This window comes from Dendropsophus ebraccatus, chromosome 9 (assembly GCF_027789765.1).
Source record: "Dendropsophus ebraccatus isolate aDenEbr1 chromosome 9, aDenEbr1.pat, whole genome shotgun sequence".
NCBI classification, from domain to species: Eukaryota; Metazoa; Chordata; class Amphibia; order Anura; family Hylidae; genus Dendropsophus; species Dendropsophus ebraccatus.
In genome coordinates this window covers 50272728-50289201 of record NC_091462.1, presented here as the reverse complement: position 1 = coordinate 50289201, position 16474 = coordinate 50272728, and the positions used below count along the sequence as shown (strand labels likewise).

The 16474-nt window shown below is 41.1% G+C and overlaps 1 protein-coding gene across 1 annotated transcript; it reads left to right on the top strand.

The window, feature by feature from the left end:
* LRRC3 (leucine rich repeat containing 3) lies at positions 1-16223 on the top strand. Its single transcript, XM_069985232.1, has 2 exons — positions 1-15; positions 15292-16223. The coding sequence occupies exon 2, from the start codon at positions 15396-15398 to the stop codon at positions 16221-16223; it is 828 nt and encodes a 275-aa protein (XP_069841333.1). The 5' UTR covers positions 1-15; positions 15292-15395.
* The last annotated feature ends 251 nt before the right edge of the window (positions 16224-16474 follow it).

Below are 16474 nucleotides of genomic sequence, written 5' to 3'. Positions count from 1 at the left end.
ACAGAGCCAGAAACAGTAAGTCTGCATGGTTATTATGTCATTTTAATTTGTCATTACATAAGATCACTAGCATGATCCTTTATAGGTCAATTCTGTATTAGCAGCATTATGGAGCATTTGAGGAATACAACTCATCTGTCTCCTTTCCTTCTAATTCTATCATTTGCTTTGTGGCTCTGAGCAATTTTTGTTTTATAAAGCTATTTTTTTAGCATAGATTGTTATTCTGTATCTTACTTCTTCAGTTTGTATTGGGAACAGCCATAGAGTGTCATTTAAATTGTGAAACTCGCAAGATTGATTCCAATATATATCAATATAATGTTCAATCATATAGTATAATAGGGGATATAATATACAGTATATGTAAGACGAAAGTATCTTGAAGAAAAAGGGGAAGAAACTAAACAACAAAATGAAAACAGACACACCTGGTTATGTGGGCACATAGCGGAGTATGAATGTGACTGTACTAGTAGTAGGTTGTTGATACAATAAGAGTTAAAGTTTCTGTATAGAAGTAGGGCACATGTTTAACTTGTGCGCCACAAGATGGGATGTAGGGGCACATGTTTAACTTTTCATAGAAATAACTGCTGTGAAACTAGGAATTCAGGGCAAAGATGAACAATGGAAAAATCCTTTAATTCGGGATAGTGCATAGTCACATGCATCCCTTAATACAAAATTTTGACCGAGGTACTAGGTTCTGTATGTCATGCAACCTCAGTTATTCATGTGGCTTAATTTGGGAATATTGTGTACCAATAAATTATTATGGAGAGCAAGTTCCAGCCTATCTCTGCATTGCATGACATTGGAAATACAGTTGTTACCCACTCATAGTTTAAGAATTAAACACATAACAGCTGTTGTTAATGTGCTGCTAGGAATATATTTATACCAATGCTAGAATAATATGATGTGTCATCAGGATGCTATCAGTATACACAGTATTAGTGGGTTATTTTTAACTTTAAGGTCTCAGGTTGAATAAGTTAAACACTTAGCTTACATCTTCTGGCAACTTTGTATTGATTAGAACCTTTGTGCAACATGTACTAAATCTACTGATACTTAGATGATGTCATCCTCAACCTCTTTTATTCTTGTGTTCTGTAGAAATTGGCCTTAGCTGTGTTTGGGATTTCTTTTGATTACAATAGTAACATAACAGATTCTAGTAGATGAGTTTAACTTTAAAAAAAATTATATAGGGTTTTTTTCAGGAACTGCCTTCTTCCAAAAACAGTGCCACACTTATCCTTGGCTTGTCTGTGGTATTACAGCTTGGCTCTATTCATTCAATGGAACACCACACCACATCAAAGGGATAACCACTTTTGTTTGGAGATATACTGGTATTGAAAATGATTTGGATATTAGAAATTTTATCAAAAGCATTAAAATTATTATTAAGTAACAAAAACTAGATACTAAACAAAGACAAATGCAAACCTAAGACATAAAAACAAATATATAATATTGTATGACGGCAAAAAGTAGTGCTGCATGGCACAATCCAGGCACTACATAGAAACATAGAAGACTGTCGGCAGAAAAAGACCGCTGGGTCCATCTAGTCTGCCCTTTTAGTATTTTCTTTCTTATTATCTTAGGATATATGTATGTTTATCCCAGGCATGTTTAAATTCTGTTATTGTAGATTTACCAACCACCTTTGCTGGAAGTTTGTTCCAGGTATCTACTACTCTTTCAGTAAAATAATATTTTGCTTCTGACCTTTCCTCAAACTAACCTCTCACTATGTCCTCTTGTTCTTGAGCTTAGTTTTTTTTTTTAATAAAAACACTCCCCTCTTGAACCTTATTTAGTCCCTTAACATACTTAAAGGTTTCAATCATGTCCCCCCTTTCCCTTCTTTCCTCCAGACTATACAGATTCAAATCTTTAAATCTTTCCTGATATGGTTTATGCCTCACACCCTCCACCATTTTTGTAGCCCGTCTTTGGACCCGTTCTATTTTATCAATGTCTTTTTTTAGATGAGGTCTCCAGAACTGGACACAGTATTCCAGATGTGGCCTCACCAGAGCTCTATACAGCGCGATCACAATCTCCCTCTTCCTACTGGTTATACCTCTAGCTATACACCCCAGCATACCATTTTCTTTCCCCACCGCCTGGTTGCACTGGTGACTCATTTTAAGGCTGTCAGAAATCACTACCCCTAAATCCTTCTCTTCTGAAGTCTTTTTCAACATAGTACTGCCGATGTGATACTCGGATAGAGGATTCCTCCTCCCCAAGTCCATTATTTTATATTTGGAAACGTTGAACTTCAATTTCCACTGTTTGGACCACCTATCTAGCAAAGCTAAATCATTTTCCATATTACTGACACCTCCAGGAATATCACCCCTATTGCACACTTTTGTGTCGTCAGCAAACAGACAAACTTTACCTACCAAACCTTCTCTTATGTCACTTAGAAACATATTAAAAAGAATAGGACCCAGAACAGACCCTTGTGGCACACCACTTGTTACCTCTGCTCGGAATATACACCATTAACAACAACCCTCTGATATCTATCCTTCAGCCAACCACAAATCCACCAAAGTATCTAGGGATTAATTATGCAAAAAAAGGGTCCGAGTATCAAAACACGGGAATAGCCAGATATCCCTCCAGGAGAGGGAAGCCTATTGCCAAGGGGGTGCTTCCCAGTGGGGAGATCACCAAACCACCCTGATTCGTAGCCCCTTACGTCCCACTCGGTTGCGAGTATTGGAACATAAATAGGGAAATACCAGGGTGGCCCTTTTTACGTCAAAGTCTAACTCTGTGGCGAGTATTGCAACATGACAAGGGTTACCAAGGCAGTCATCCATCCACAGACGATCTATCTAGGGATTAAGTCCAATCTTCTCCAACTTCTCTATCAGCTTTTTATGGGGAACTGTATCAAAAGCTTTGCTGAAGCTTGGTTATACAGATCTGTCAGGGGGGCAACAATCACAGATCCGAGTTCTTTAAGAACCCTAGGATAGACGCCATCTGGACCCATCACCTTATTCAGCTTTAAACGGGCAAGTTCCTCTGTAACTTCAGCCTCTGAAAATACTGGAGCTGAACCCATATAGCTAGAGGCAATGCTGTGTTCAACCATCCTGTGATTTTGAAGGCCTCCTTCTGAAAACACTGAGCAGAAGTAACTATTCAAATAGTCAGCGACCGCCTTATCTCCATCAATAAACGTATTCTCCCCATTACTTATTATAGTAATGCTGCAGCCATTCTTCTTCTTCTTCCTGTCACTTATATATATGAAGAAGGTTTTATTCCCCTCCTTAACAGATTTTGCCATTTCTTCTTCTTTTGAGGCTTCAGCAGCATTCATAATCTGCTTTGCCTCCTTCTGTATACTTTTATACATCTCTCTGTCAGCTTCATTCCCAGTCTCCTTATACTTCCTATACGCTGCCTTTTTTCCTTTTACAATGGCCTTAACCTCTCTAGTAAACCATAATGGATTCTTCTTCCTTTTACTTTTGCTAACTTCTCGCACATGTAGTCTAGTTGCCTTTAATATGGCATTTTTTAATTCTGCCCACTGAGTGCTCGCTCCCGATGTTTTATCCCACTCTCTTAATTCTTCATCTAAATACTCCCCCATTTTCTTAAAATCTGTCTTCCTAAAATCCAATACTCTTGTCGTAGTATGGGATTGGACGCAGTCAGTTTGTATGTCAAACCATAGGCACTGGTGGTCACTGGCACCTAAATTTTCTGCCACTTTAACTTCAGAAACCTGATCCCCATTAGTAAATACTAAATCTAGAATGTTCTCTCCTCTGGTTGGTGACTTCACAAGCTGTTTTAGAGATGCCCCTGCAAGGGTTTCTATTATATTCTTGCTTTTACATGTAAGTGCAGAAGGTATATTCCAAACCACATCTGGCATGTTGAAGTCACCCATAACTACAATGTCCCCCTTTAATGACATTTTAGTAATTTCATCCATCAGCATGCTATCATAGTCCTCACTTTGCCCCAGAGGCCTATAGATAACACCTATCCTAATAACAGATCCCTCTTTGGACTGCATGCAAACCCAGGGATGGTTAAAGGTCCCTATACACTTTATATTTTGGGGCACCTTTATGAATGTGCATCCCTGGCATACACCACAGAAAAGGCCCATATATTTGCCATTTTTCAAGGTGTTTGTCAGGTGTGACTCTGATGGGCAGTGTCAGTACGTGGCAGGTGGGGACACGACATGACAGTGAGCCCTGATGCTGAACCCACTAACTGTCCCTACCTACTTGCCTCACACGGTCCTAGGCAGCTGCGGACAACCACAATGATGTTTCCTACACTGGGTACGTGCACACAGAACGAGACAGACAGACAATCACAATAATCAAAAACAGGGGTCAAAAACAGACAGGCAGCGCAGTACAAAAACAGTTATCAGTCAGATAGTCTAAAGTCAAAGACAGAGGTCAGGTACAAGCAAGCAAGCAAAGGGAGTTAGGATGGGAAACGCAGGAATAGATAGGAGGAAGCTGGGACCAGGGTATTAACCTAATTAGCCAGCTCTGGGAGAGTGCCTTAGCTTTCTTTTATGCTGAACAACAGCTTCCAGGTTCCAGATAGGTAGAGAAACCAGTCAGTCTAAAGACCTACTCAGCTGCATTAATCAAGTCTCCCAGTAATCAGTTTAACCCCCGTATTGCCAGGAGGCTGAGAAGCAAGCGGTAGTGGCACATAGAAGTAAAAACAGGCCCAGTTTACACCAGGTTACTGCACAATCCTGACAGGCAGGGCCAGGTAGCGAAGAAAGGGGGGGAAGAGGTGTGGCCAGGCAACAGATATCAGCTGTGAACCATGGCAAAAATCTACAGACCAGGTGTAGATTTCTGCACCTACTGCACTGCAGATGCAGGTCCCATAAGATTTACTAAGGGGCGCCTCTTAGCACATCCGGCTGGGTAAATAGGGGCGACGCTTAATTTAAGACTGGCGTATGAGTATGCCGGTCTTAATGTACAGCTGTAGCCAGGCTTACCATCACTTGTAGCCAGGGTTAACTTGATCCCTGATGCAGCAATTGTGTCAGGGAGCTATGTTAAGTCAATTAGAAAGTCAAGTTAAATGGGTTATTGTGATCAAGTTAACCCTGGCTGCAACTCATGGTAAGCCTGGCTACATCTGTATGTTCTCCATAGTTCGCAATGGGTTAAACCATCAGGCTGGGAGCGAGTTCCTCCGTGATGTCCATGTCCTATACTGTCTATATACAATAAAGGTGAAGATTTTAGGGGAAGTGCCATTCGTGGATCTCTTCTTTCATTACATTATTAGGCATAACACATTAACATTTTGGTCTACCACTATCATCAGTGTAATTCTTCCTGGCGATAAGAGCCCCAAGGGATTGTTGTCTTCCCTTGATGATGTCCAACGTGGATGGACTCTAGCTGGCTTCATTATATGTAATCTGTATGTAATGAGTGATGTCTGCACTCATCAGCAGTACATTGTTCATTCAGAAATAGACCTAGCCCCTCCGCAGAGCCTAAGTTCTTCTATGTTAAAGTTACATTAATGTTAAAGAAAGCACAGTGTAAAAACATGTCTTTACCTTAGTAACTCAGTCAGTGAGCAAGACAGCAAGAGAACAAGGCCCAGTTCATGAACCAGCTTGTGCACTGTGTGAACTGCCCGATTTTGGGTTTGCAAACTAAAAGAAGCAAAAGCTATATACATTGTGATGAGGATTATAGGTTCAGACATCATTTTAAAATATATTTTTAGAAATACCTGGTTAAAGTTGTTTTTTTTTTTTTTTAACAAAACCATTCAGGATACTTTTTCAAGAATTTAGAGGAAAAGTCTTCTGAATTGTAAAACTTGCAGGGGTAGGGGAGAACATAATAAACAAGTGATACCTCTCTCTATGCCCCATATGCTGCATTAGAAGCCCAGGATCCCGGGGGCGGAACTAATTTTCCCTCGAGTTCCATTGTCGTTGCAACTTGAGGTGGGAGGGGCAATGACCAACATGTCTGATGGATTTCACTATCAGCCATTCAGTGACTGCAATGGTGCCCCGCCCCAGTCACTGATTGGCTGGGAGGCAATCCATCAGTCAAGTCATGACATCACTGGAGCTTGAGGTTCTGGAGGCCGGCAGCGGTCCCGGATTGGTAAGGCAGCGCTTCGCAGGCACAGGGAGAGGTAAGTTTAACTTGTTTATTATGATCCTGCCTTCCACTGACAGCTGGAAATTTTAAAATATCGCCAGACTTCTCCTTTAAGTCACCTGCTACATGTATTTATTAAACATAAATGAGAGGAGACTATAGCTACCTCCGTTCTAATGTAAAAAACCTCTGACCTAAAGGAAACCCGTCATGTTCAAAATACAATCCAATATGCAGGCATCATGTTGGGAAATTGAAAGGCTGGGCAAACTCATATATAGTCATACGGAGAAAGTTCCAGGATAGCTTGTCATTTATTCTTGTAAACCTCTGCTCATTCTGGGCGAGGGTGTCAAGTGGGTGGTCTTAATTAGCGATTGACAGAGATCTATGTATAAGTGTACATACAGAGCTGTCAATCACTGTGTAGGACCGCCCACTTGACTACTAGCTGAGAATGAGCAGAGGTTTACACGAATAAATGATAAGTCATACAGCATTTTTTTTTCCAATAAAAACTATGTATTAGTCTGCTCATCTCCTCCTTTAAACATTATTTGCTTTTATAAAAATAAAGAAGGGGGATGGGAATCAGGTAAATCAGGTAGTGACTGTTCAGAAAATCATGTCATGTGATTTTGCATAATAAATAAAGATCTCACTGAACATAGGGATTCAGAAGCTCAGTGAAGGTTTCCTTTAAAGGACAAGTGCCATGAAAACCTTTTTCCCAGTAATTGAAGCACATTACAAAGTTATATAACTCTGTAATATGCTTCAATCACCTATCTGCCTCCCTTCCCTGTCTTTTCCCCCCTCCACCCCCCACCAGGAAGTGTCCTGACTCACACAGACCTGATTACTGTCATCACCGTCACCAAGCTCTTCTCTCAGCTCCTTCTCCTGTTACACTAGCCTCCCCCCTCCCCTGCCTTGTCAGGTGACAGGCTTGCTCAGCTCGCATTGGCTGAACAACTGCAAGCCATCACTTGTCACATGTCATGGTTATCTTCCCTCAGACTGACTCGGCACATAGGCAGCTCCCCCCTCCCCTCATACCCTCTCTCCTGCTGCCATGGACTCAGTGAAGGAGTCATGTCACTAGAGAAGATAAGCTGAGCAAGCAGAGTCACCTGACAAGGAGGGGGAGGCTGGTGTAACAGGAGCTAGAGCAGCACTCCTGCTGATGACTCATCCTCACAAGAAGGAGCTGCCTGGTGACGGTGACGACAGTAATCAGGTCTGTGTGAGTCAGGACACTTCCTGGTGGGGGGTGGAGAGGGGAAAAGACAGGGAAGGGAGGCAGATAGGTGATTGAAGCACATTACAGAGTTATATAACTTTGTAATGTGCTTTAATTACTGGGGAAAAGTTTTTCATGGCACTTGTCCTTTAAGACTGGGTGTGCACTTTAACATGGTTCAGAATGGAATTAGCATTATGTGGCTGCTCCCAGCTGCTTATCCCCTTTCTGCAGCCAGCGCAATGCCAATCCATCATTGTGCTAACAGCTGAGTCACACAGGGGATAACCCGTCACACTATTTACTATGGATGCCTTAAATAAGTTTGACACCACAATGCTAGCAACATGTCTGTGTCAGGACTTCAACAAAAGGTCGAATTTGCTTTTAGTGGAGGGTAATGGAAGCAGAATAATGTTTATTTCACCAGGTCTTATAATGGGTCCATCAGATTTCTGTCAAGTACAATTTTTTTTTTATATTGGATAAAATAGTCAGAAAGCAATGCTGAAGAGCAATGGAAGCCTAATTGAAAAAAAGATAAATCAAGTTCAGACTAACCTCATGAACACAGATACCCTGTTTCCCCGAAAATAAGAGAGTGTCTTATATTAATTTTTGCTCCCAAAGATGCGCTATGTCTATTTTCAGGGGATGTATTATTTTCCCCTCCCCCTTTCCTCCCCTCCCCCTCCTCCCCATACTTCTATGCGAAGATAGAAGGCCCATTAAAGCAGCATATTGCAGCATATAAAAAGCTAGAAAAATTTTGCAACATATACAAAAACACTTCATCAAAAATTCAGTTCACTTTAAGAATAAGACAGTTTCTACTTGTATGGTGAATTGACATCCCTGTATGATGAATGACCACGGTGGTAAAAAAGCTCTGTTGTACCTGGAAATTGTCTGCCATAGTTACTTAGGAATCTTTTTTACATACAGAGACTTTTTGTTTTGCTATTGAATTGTATCTGAAGTCCAAGCACTTTCATTGGGGAAGATAAAAAGAACCTGTTCAATTCTTAGAATGTGTAAGCTTAGGTTAGTCTTCAATATGCATCTTTAAGGCCCTATTACACAAAGCGATTATCAGCCATTACAGCCAATAATCGCTTTGTGTGATAGAAGGCAACAATCAGCCTACATGCACAATGTCGGCTGATCATTGTCTTTTCATGTCTATGTTGGATACTAACAATCTGCCGCCACCGCACCACTGCTATCACCTATGGGTTTCCTGGACCGTCCGGGGAGCCCATTCGAAGTTCCCCGCAGCCTTTCCTCCACCCCGCACTTCACTTACCCGCTTGCTGTTGACGTGTGTAATAGCGCCGGCAGCAAGCAGGGAGGGCTGACCTGACAGGTTGGCACTCACTTGCTTCAGGAGATGACCCCATGTAATAGGGGCTTTAGACTGTCTTGTTCAACTGGGTCACAGTGAGCAAACTCCCACTAATCCACGAGTTATCCTCCCCTGTGGATAAGGGATAATTTTTAATTAAAGGATTAGCCTTTTTGCTTAGCCCATTGACCATGAACAGGGAAATTGAGCAAAAAATTTAAGTACTGGTATCCTCCCTTCCACCATCCTGATACTTTTCCATGGTCATTTGGGCTCCACAGACTCTCAAAAACCTCTAATATCTCAAATAGCACATAACATTTTAAAGTCTCTACTTTTTTTTTTTTTTTTTTTACTGAGATGAGTTATCTCAGGAAAAACTGACTGCTCAGCCAATCACTTGTCACAGCAGTGTTCTGCCTCAGTCAGTGATTGGCTGACAGGGCAGTACTTGTCTCAGAACCAGGCAGAAGCAGTGACGAGTGGGAACCTGAAGACAGCAGAACAGCAGCTCAGGGTAGGGGAGTATGGTCTATTTATATATGTATAAAGCATTACTGTTACTTTTACTGATCATTAGATGGAGAAAGGACAAGTGCACAGTTATTTGCTTCCCTCCCTGGTTTTCTCCTAGAGATGGGCTCCATGAGCCGCCTTCTCACTCTATTTAATCATCGATGGGGGACTCAGCATTGAGACCTGACCAATCAAAACTTTTGGCATACTAAATCTTTTTTTAAGTGACAGTCATGCTTTAATGAGCTCACATCTACAGTATATATATCCTTGGACTGCCCCTTTAAGCTTAGTATACTGCCTTATCCTTTGCTTTTAAGTGCACCACATTTCCTTCAAAACATTTCAGGACTGTATAAGCTCACATTAGTTTGCATATTTTTTCCTTGAAAACGGATGGCTTATTAATATTTATTGTATCCCTTTGTCTTTACTTCTAAGGAACTGTATTTGTTATGAGATAAACAACCCGTCATATTAAGAATGAATGACGTTCCCTAATAATCAGATACGATCAATGAAATAGACATTTCTGGACAGTGATCTGAGCAGTTTCATCCTCTTATTGTTATCATTCAGTGGCTTGTTCACTTTGTAAGTTATTTAACTTAAAAATTTAAAAAATATATGATGAAAATATAATGAATGCCATAGTTAATCCAGGTTTATTATTCCAGGATTTCCTATCACACACATGAAAGGCTGCAGAGTGGGAACTGTGTTGCTGCCTATAATGAGTTTGTTTAAACAGCATCTGACAAGAGATTTTTTTAATGAAATGAGCTCCTTTCAGCCTCAGGATTTCATAGAGAAAGCGCACATCACACGGCTACAGCCAGAGACTTTTCTAAAGAGATGCTGCAGCAGAACAGATGTAAGAGACAGTGAGTGGTGTTAAGAATCTCACAGAATACAAATGACCAGAGAACCCTGAAAAAGGCAAAAAAAACCTTAATTGGTATTATACAGATTTTCCAACAGAGTTAAAGGGCGCTATATTTAGATAGCTATAGAATAAAACTCTTTTGTATATATATATATATATATATATATATATATATATATTCCATCATTTCGCGACACGTAAAAGAAATAATTCAATGTTTTTTTTAAAGCCAGGGGCAAGGGGAGGGGGGACATAAAAAATTATCTCAACTCACCTCTCCCCGTGCCTCTGCAGTGCCAGATCACTGCTCCGGGTCCCCCGCCGGGCTCGGGGATCTCAACCAGAGCCGACATCACAACCCGGTTGATTGACTGGCTCTCTAAGAGAGTCTTTAACCGAAACTTGTTATTAAGTTCATGCTGCCCAAACAACAGGCAGGCATCCTTATTACAGTGATCTACAAGTTATTTTAAAATGTTTCTGAAGAACCATAGTTATAATAATAGCCAAGAATGGGGATCTAAGTCAATGGGGTAGTCGCCGGGTGCTTAACCCTGCCTAGTTGTCCTTGATTAATAGTTCGCTCCTAATTTGCAGGGAGAGTTCTACCAAGAGTGGTCGACAGGGAAAAGCTGCTCATGGGTCTCTTTAAAGACTCCTAGTGATACACTACCATTTGGCACCCCAAACCTTGTCCTCAATTACTATAAAAGGAGCACCAACTGGAATTCTGTTCACATTCTTTGAGGACAAGGTTTTTTTTTTTTTTGGTTGTTTTTTTTTGCTTATTTTAACCCCAGTCCCCAGACGACCCATGACGTAACCTTACGTCCTGGGTGTTTTTCCCGCTATGAAGCGCGCTCCGGAGCCTAGCGTGCTTCATAGCAGGTGGGGGCCGGCTGCAAACAGCAGCCGGGACCTCACCGGTAATGACACGCTGCAGCGATCGCGCTGCCGCGTGTCATTAACCCCTTAAACGCCGCGATCGCGGCGCGACCGCGGCGTTTAAGTGTAAGTGACAGGGGGAGTCCCCTGTCACTTACCGATCGGGACCCCCGCAGTGTGACTGCGGGGGTCCCGATCGTTGAAACGGACTGCCGGAGGTCTCTCACCTGCCTCCGTGCGGTCCGATCGGCGATCTGCTACACTGAGCCTGCACAGGCAGGCTCAATGAGCAGAGCGCCGATAACACTGATCAATGCTATGTCTATGGCATAGCAATGATCAGTGTAAAAATCAAAGTAGTGAATGTAGAAGTCCCCCAAAGGGACTTCAAAAGTGTAAAAAAAAAAAAGTTCAAAACACTATTACACTACCCCAAAGCCCCTCCCCCAATAAAAGTCTAAATCACCCCCCTTTCCCATTATATAAATAAAACATATAAAAATAAATAAATAGATAAATATATAATATACCGTAGCGTGCGTAATTGTCCGATCTATTAAAATATAACAAGCGTCATTGCGATCGGTAAACGGCGTACACGAAAAGAGGGGAAAAAGTGCGCAGATTACCGATTTTATGTTACATTATATATATAAAAAAATCAATAAAAAGTGATCAAAACGTCCGATCTTCACAAATATGGTATTAATAAAAACTAGAGATCATGGCGGAAAAAATGACACCCCATACAGCCCCGTAGGTGAAAAAATAAAACTGTTATAAGCATCACAATAGTCCCATTTTATTAATATTTAATTGCCAAAAAAAAGGATTTCATAAAAAAATACATATATAACATTAGAGAATCTGTGTAACCTGCATATGGTTGTGTTCGGACTGACCTATAGAATAATAGTGTCATGTCGCTGTTTCCATATAGTGCATTACGTAGACACAGGAACCCCCCAAACGATACCATATTGCATTCTTATTTACGATTTCACCTATTTATATCTTCATAAATAATATATTTGGAATTCCATCATACATGTTATGGTAAAATGAAAGACGCCATTACACAGTACAACTATTCCTGAAAAAAACAAGCACTTACATGGCTTGTAGATAGAAAACTGAGAGTACTAGAGCTCTTAGAAGGGGAGGAGGGAAAAACGAAAGCACTAAGATCAAAATTTGCGCGGTCCACTCGGTCATTTTGGGCCTGGTCCTCAAAGGGTTAAATAAGATTTTGTGTACTTTGAATATATTTTCTGAGTATTTACACATTTTAATCAGCTCATATTTTGGGGCAGATTACTTTTTTCTTAGTGCCTATTTGTGTTTCTTCCTATTTGTATAGCTTCCTATTGTGTTTCTTCCTATTTTTATTCCGATTTTATATTTTTATAGCAGTGAAACCTACTGATAAGATAAAAAAAAGAAACAGCAACCTACAGGTGCAGGGAGTGTGTACTCCCCCCATCATACACACAATAAAAACCTGCTTTTATATATTAAAACATTCGGATTCTAGCAAATTATTTGATCAGAGTGTACCATGTGACCACATTAAGGTGTCCTCAGAGACATGGTCCTACTCTAGCATTCCCACACTAGCAATGGCCTCTCCTGGGCTACAGAAGCCTACAACTGGGCAGATAGGAGCCAAATGTACATTTATTAACACTCACAAGAGATGGGTGAAGTGCAAGCCCACAAGAGGTACCCACACCCCCCACATACAACAGAAAAAAAGCAAAAAATGTGCAGCTAGAGTACGACCATGTCTCTGAGGACACCATAACATGGTGACATAGTACACCCTGTTTGATCAAATAGTTTGCTAAGATCCTAATTTTCTAATATCTATAGAGCAGGTCTTTATTGAGTGCACGCCGGGGGAAGTATATACAGTAAGCACTTACACCTGTGGGCTGCTGTTGCACTTTCTGGTTTTTTTTTTTGTTTTTTTGGGGGGAGGGGGGTTGTCTGTACTTAAGCCACATGCAGCATGAACCAGCAGTGTGAACAGAGGCATAGAGGTACTGCCAATATTTGCTTTTTTTCTGATGTCTAATAACATGTCAAGCATTATTACAAATGTCAATAACGTTTTAAAGTATTTTTTTAATGTTTTCATTGACAATGATTTTTTTATATTTTTTTGTGTGATAAAAGGTGAGCTCTGTTTTGTACCAAATGTCACAATTAAATGTGTACTCCAGCAATTTTTTTTCCTTTAAATCAACTGGTGTCAGAAAGTGCCAGAGATTTGTAACTTACTTCAATGAAAAAATCTCCAGTCTTCCAGTACTTATTGGTACTGTATGTCCTACAGGAAGTAGTGTATTCCTTCTAGTCTGACACAGTGCTCTCTGCTGCCACCTCTGTTCATGACAGAAACTGTCCAGAGCAGTAGCAAATCCCCATATAAAAATTCTCCTGCTCTCCAAACTGGCAAGAATTCACCACTTTTTGCAGGACAGCTCTTGATAAGTACTGGAAGACTTGTGATTTTTTTAATAGATGTAAATTACAATTCACTTTTTGCCACCAGTTGATTTGAAAAAAAAACCTTTTCTGTAATAAAAGTATTGCTAACATGTAATGGCCTTAAGGTTATGTTTACCCAATGTTTTTTGTTGGGCTATATTTTGGGGCGTCTGTCATTTTTAGGTGAAAACATGTCATTTTGATAATTACTTCGTAAATATTAATAATTATAATTGTTATTTACAGCCGTAATTATCAAAATACAGCTACAGTTTTGCCTCAAAATGACGTCTGTCCTAAAAAAAGTCTGTAAAAAAAGTTGTGTGAACATAGCCTAAGGGCCCTATTCCATGGCCTGATCAATGATGTAAACGAGCGCCAATCTGCTAGATCGCCGCTCGTTTACTAGGCCTATTCCACGGCCCGATGATTGTTGAGCGAGGACTGCAGGGACATCGTTACCGATGTCTTTGCAGCCCTTGCAGCATACATTATCTGTCAGGTCTTCTCCTCCGCTCTGTCTTCCTCCCCGGGTCCCGCGCGCTCTAGCTTCAGATTAGCCTGTCAGCTGACAGGCCACTCAGACAATCACAGGCCGCGGTGGTCCCGGCTTGTGATTGGCTGAGCGCTCCGTCAGCTGACAGGCCACTCGGAACCTAGAGCGCGCAGGACCCTGGGGGGAAGACAGAGCGGAGGACAAGCCCTGCAGGTAATGTATTGTGCTTCTCAAATCGTCGGTCGCCCGCTGCACACCGCTATTCCACCGTAGCGATGCGCGGTGGGGGAGCGATGATTTTAGGTCTGGCCCTAAATGAACGATCATCGGATGACACGATCATCGGCTGATCGTTCTCCTTATTCCACCGAGCGATAATCGGCCGAATGGGGCCTATTATCGTTCCTGTGGAATAGGGCCCTAAAGCTCCATCACTTACAGCGACACAAGATAGAGGGTACAGCTGTTATTACTTAGTTTAAGGGTAGTGACACACGTACCGGATTTGCAGCGAAATCCACTTCAAATCCATGTACTGTGAAGTTGAATGGGTCACATACTCGCAGTGGAATTTTCATTCGGCTGCCAGTATGTGACCTGGCCCCTTTAACCCCCCACAGCCCGCCCAGTGGCGCAGAGCAGGTAATGTATGCTCCGGGCGCGAGCTGCGGGGGCCTAAAGGGGCTGGGTCACATACTTCAGCTGCGGCTATGTGAGCCATTCAACTTCACTGTACCAGGATACGCAGCGGATTTTGTGAAAACTGCTGCGAGTCCGGTACATGTGAAGCTACCCTTAAGAAACAAGTTCCCTGCCAAAAAAAAAAATGTTCTGCAAAGTTTTCCTTTGCTGCATTTATAGCTGTGTAAATTTTTCTTTGACAATTTATGCGCAGAGACTTGTGGAACAAGGAGACTACATTATTTGAAACCAAATCTTAAAGTTCCCTTGTTTGCTACTTGACATTTTTGAGGGTTTTATATTAAAATTTCATATTTGAATATTCATCATATAACTAAAGCAATATAAACAAGAGCTTTTCTGTGTTCCTTAGATAAATAGTCCCATTGTGGCATACAGATTGCTATTATATCGAGCTGTGTATTTCATGTTTATTGTGCTGGCAAGCAGAGAAACATATGTTTTTATATTATGTATAGGCTTGTAGAATATTCTGCATAAATTTCAGTTGATTAAATAGGACCCAAAACCGCTGTCATAGATGATATTTCCTTTTTTTCTATTTTATAGGCTGTTGCAGAAACAAGTATTCATCATGGCCACTGACTGAAGAATTCCTACTGAGCCATCTACTGCACATCTCTGTCCTCAAGGATGACATAAGTTGTTCACAGATGAAGACTTTAGAAGTCATATCCTATCCGTTGCATGTGGACCTCTATAAGATGCACCCAGCAGAGCAGACATCTAGGGGTACAGACTTCATTTTCAACAGAGGACTTCTGCTGCTCTTTTTTCAGTTCCAGTTCATTGTATCTTGTCCCAAAAGTTGTCAATGCTCAGACAGCAATGGAGCCATGGTGGTCCAATGTAGTTCAAGAAACCTGGAGGAAATACCGGTAGACCTTCCCATGGAAACGGTTTCCTTAAAGCTTGATGCAAACAAGATTCAACAGGTACCCAACAATGCATTTAAGGACTTGAGTCATCTCCAAGAACTGGACCTTTCCAGGAACTCCATTGAGAAAATTGAACTGTCCGCTTTTAAAGGAGTCACTGATGGCCTGAGGCTTCTGGATTTGTCGGGAAATCAGATTCAAAGCATCCCCAAAGAAGTTTTGGCCAATTTAAAGGGCAAAATCCGTCTCTCTAATAACCCTTTACACTGTGACTGTTCTCTTCAAGAGATGTTAAGGGAACTGAACTTGGACCCTGACACAGTGAATGACATTTCGTGCCAGACTTCAGTACAGGAGGAATACGTGGGAAAACCTTTAATCCAGGTTCTAGACTCTGGCATCAATTTTTGCAACATCCACCACAGGACCACAGATGTGGCCATGTTCATTACTATGTTTGGCTGGTTTACTATGGTGATAACCTATGTGGTTTATTATGTGAGACACAACCAAGAGGATGCCAGAAGACATCTGGAGTATCTCAAGTCATTGCCCAGTACTCAGATAACCAAAGACTTTGATACTATCAGTACTGTCTTATAGATAGCTGTGTTATAATAACATCAAGCAGTGCTTTACGGTATACTATAGCGGGTAATGTATACCCTCTACAAACAAACTACTATGGTAAAAGTTTTCCTGCTGCAAAGTATAGAAGGTTGTTTATTAAAAAGAGCCATTTTCTAGTGAACTTTTTAAATAAAATAGCTTTGTCCTGATTGGTTACTTGGTTACTTACATCATCTTTTCACTCTTTTTCATAAATGGTCCTAAAACCATAAAGCACAGTTCAG

What these genes read in the sequence shown, in the direction of transcription:
- LRRC3 (XM_069985232.1), top strand. Translation starts at nt 15,396, where the DNA reads ATGAAGACTTTAGAAGTCATATCCTATCCGTTGCATGTGGACCTCTAT.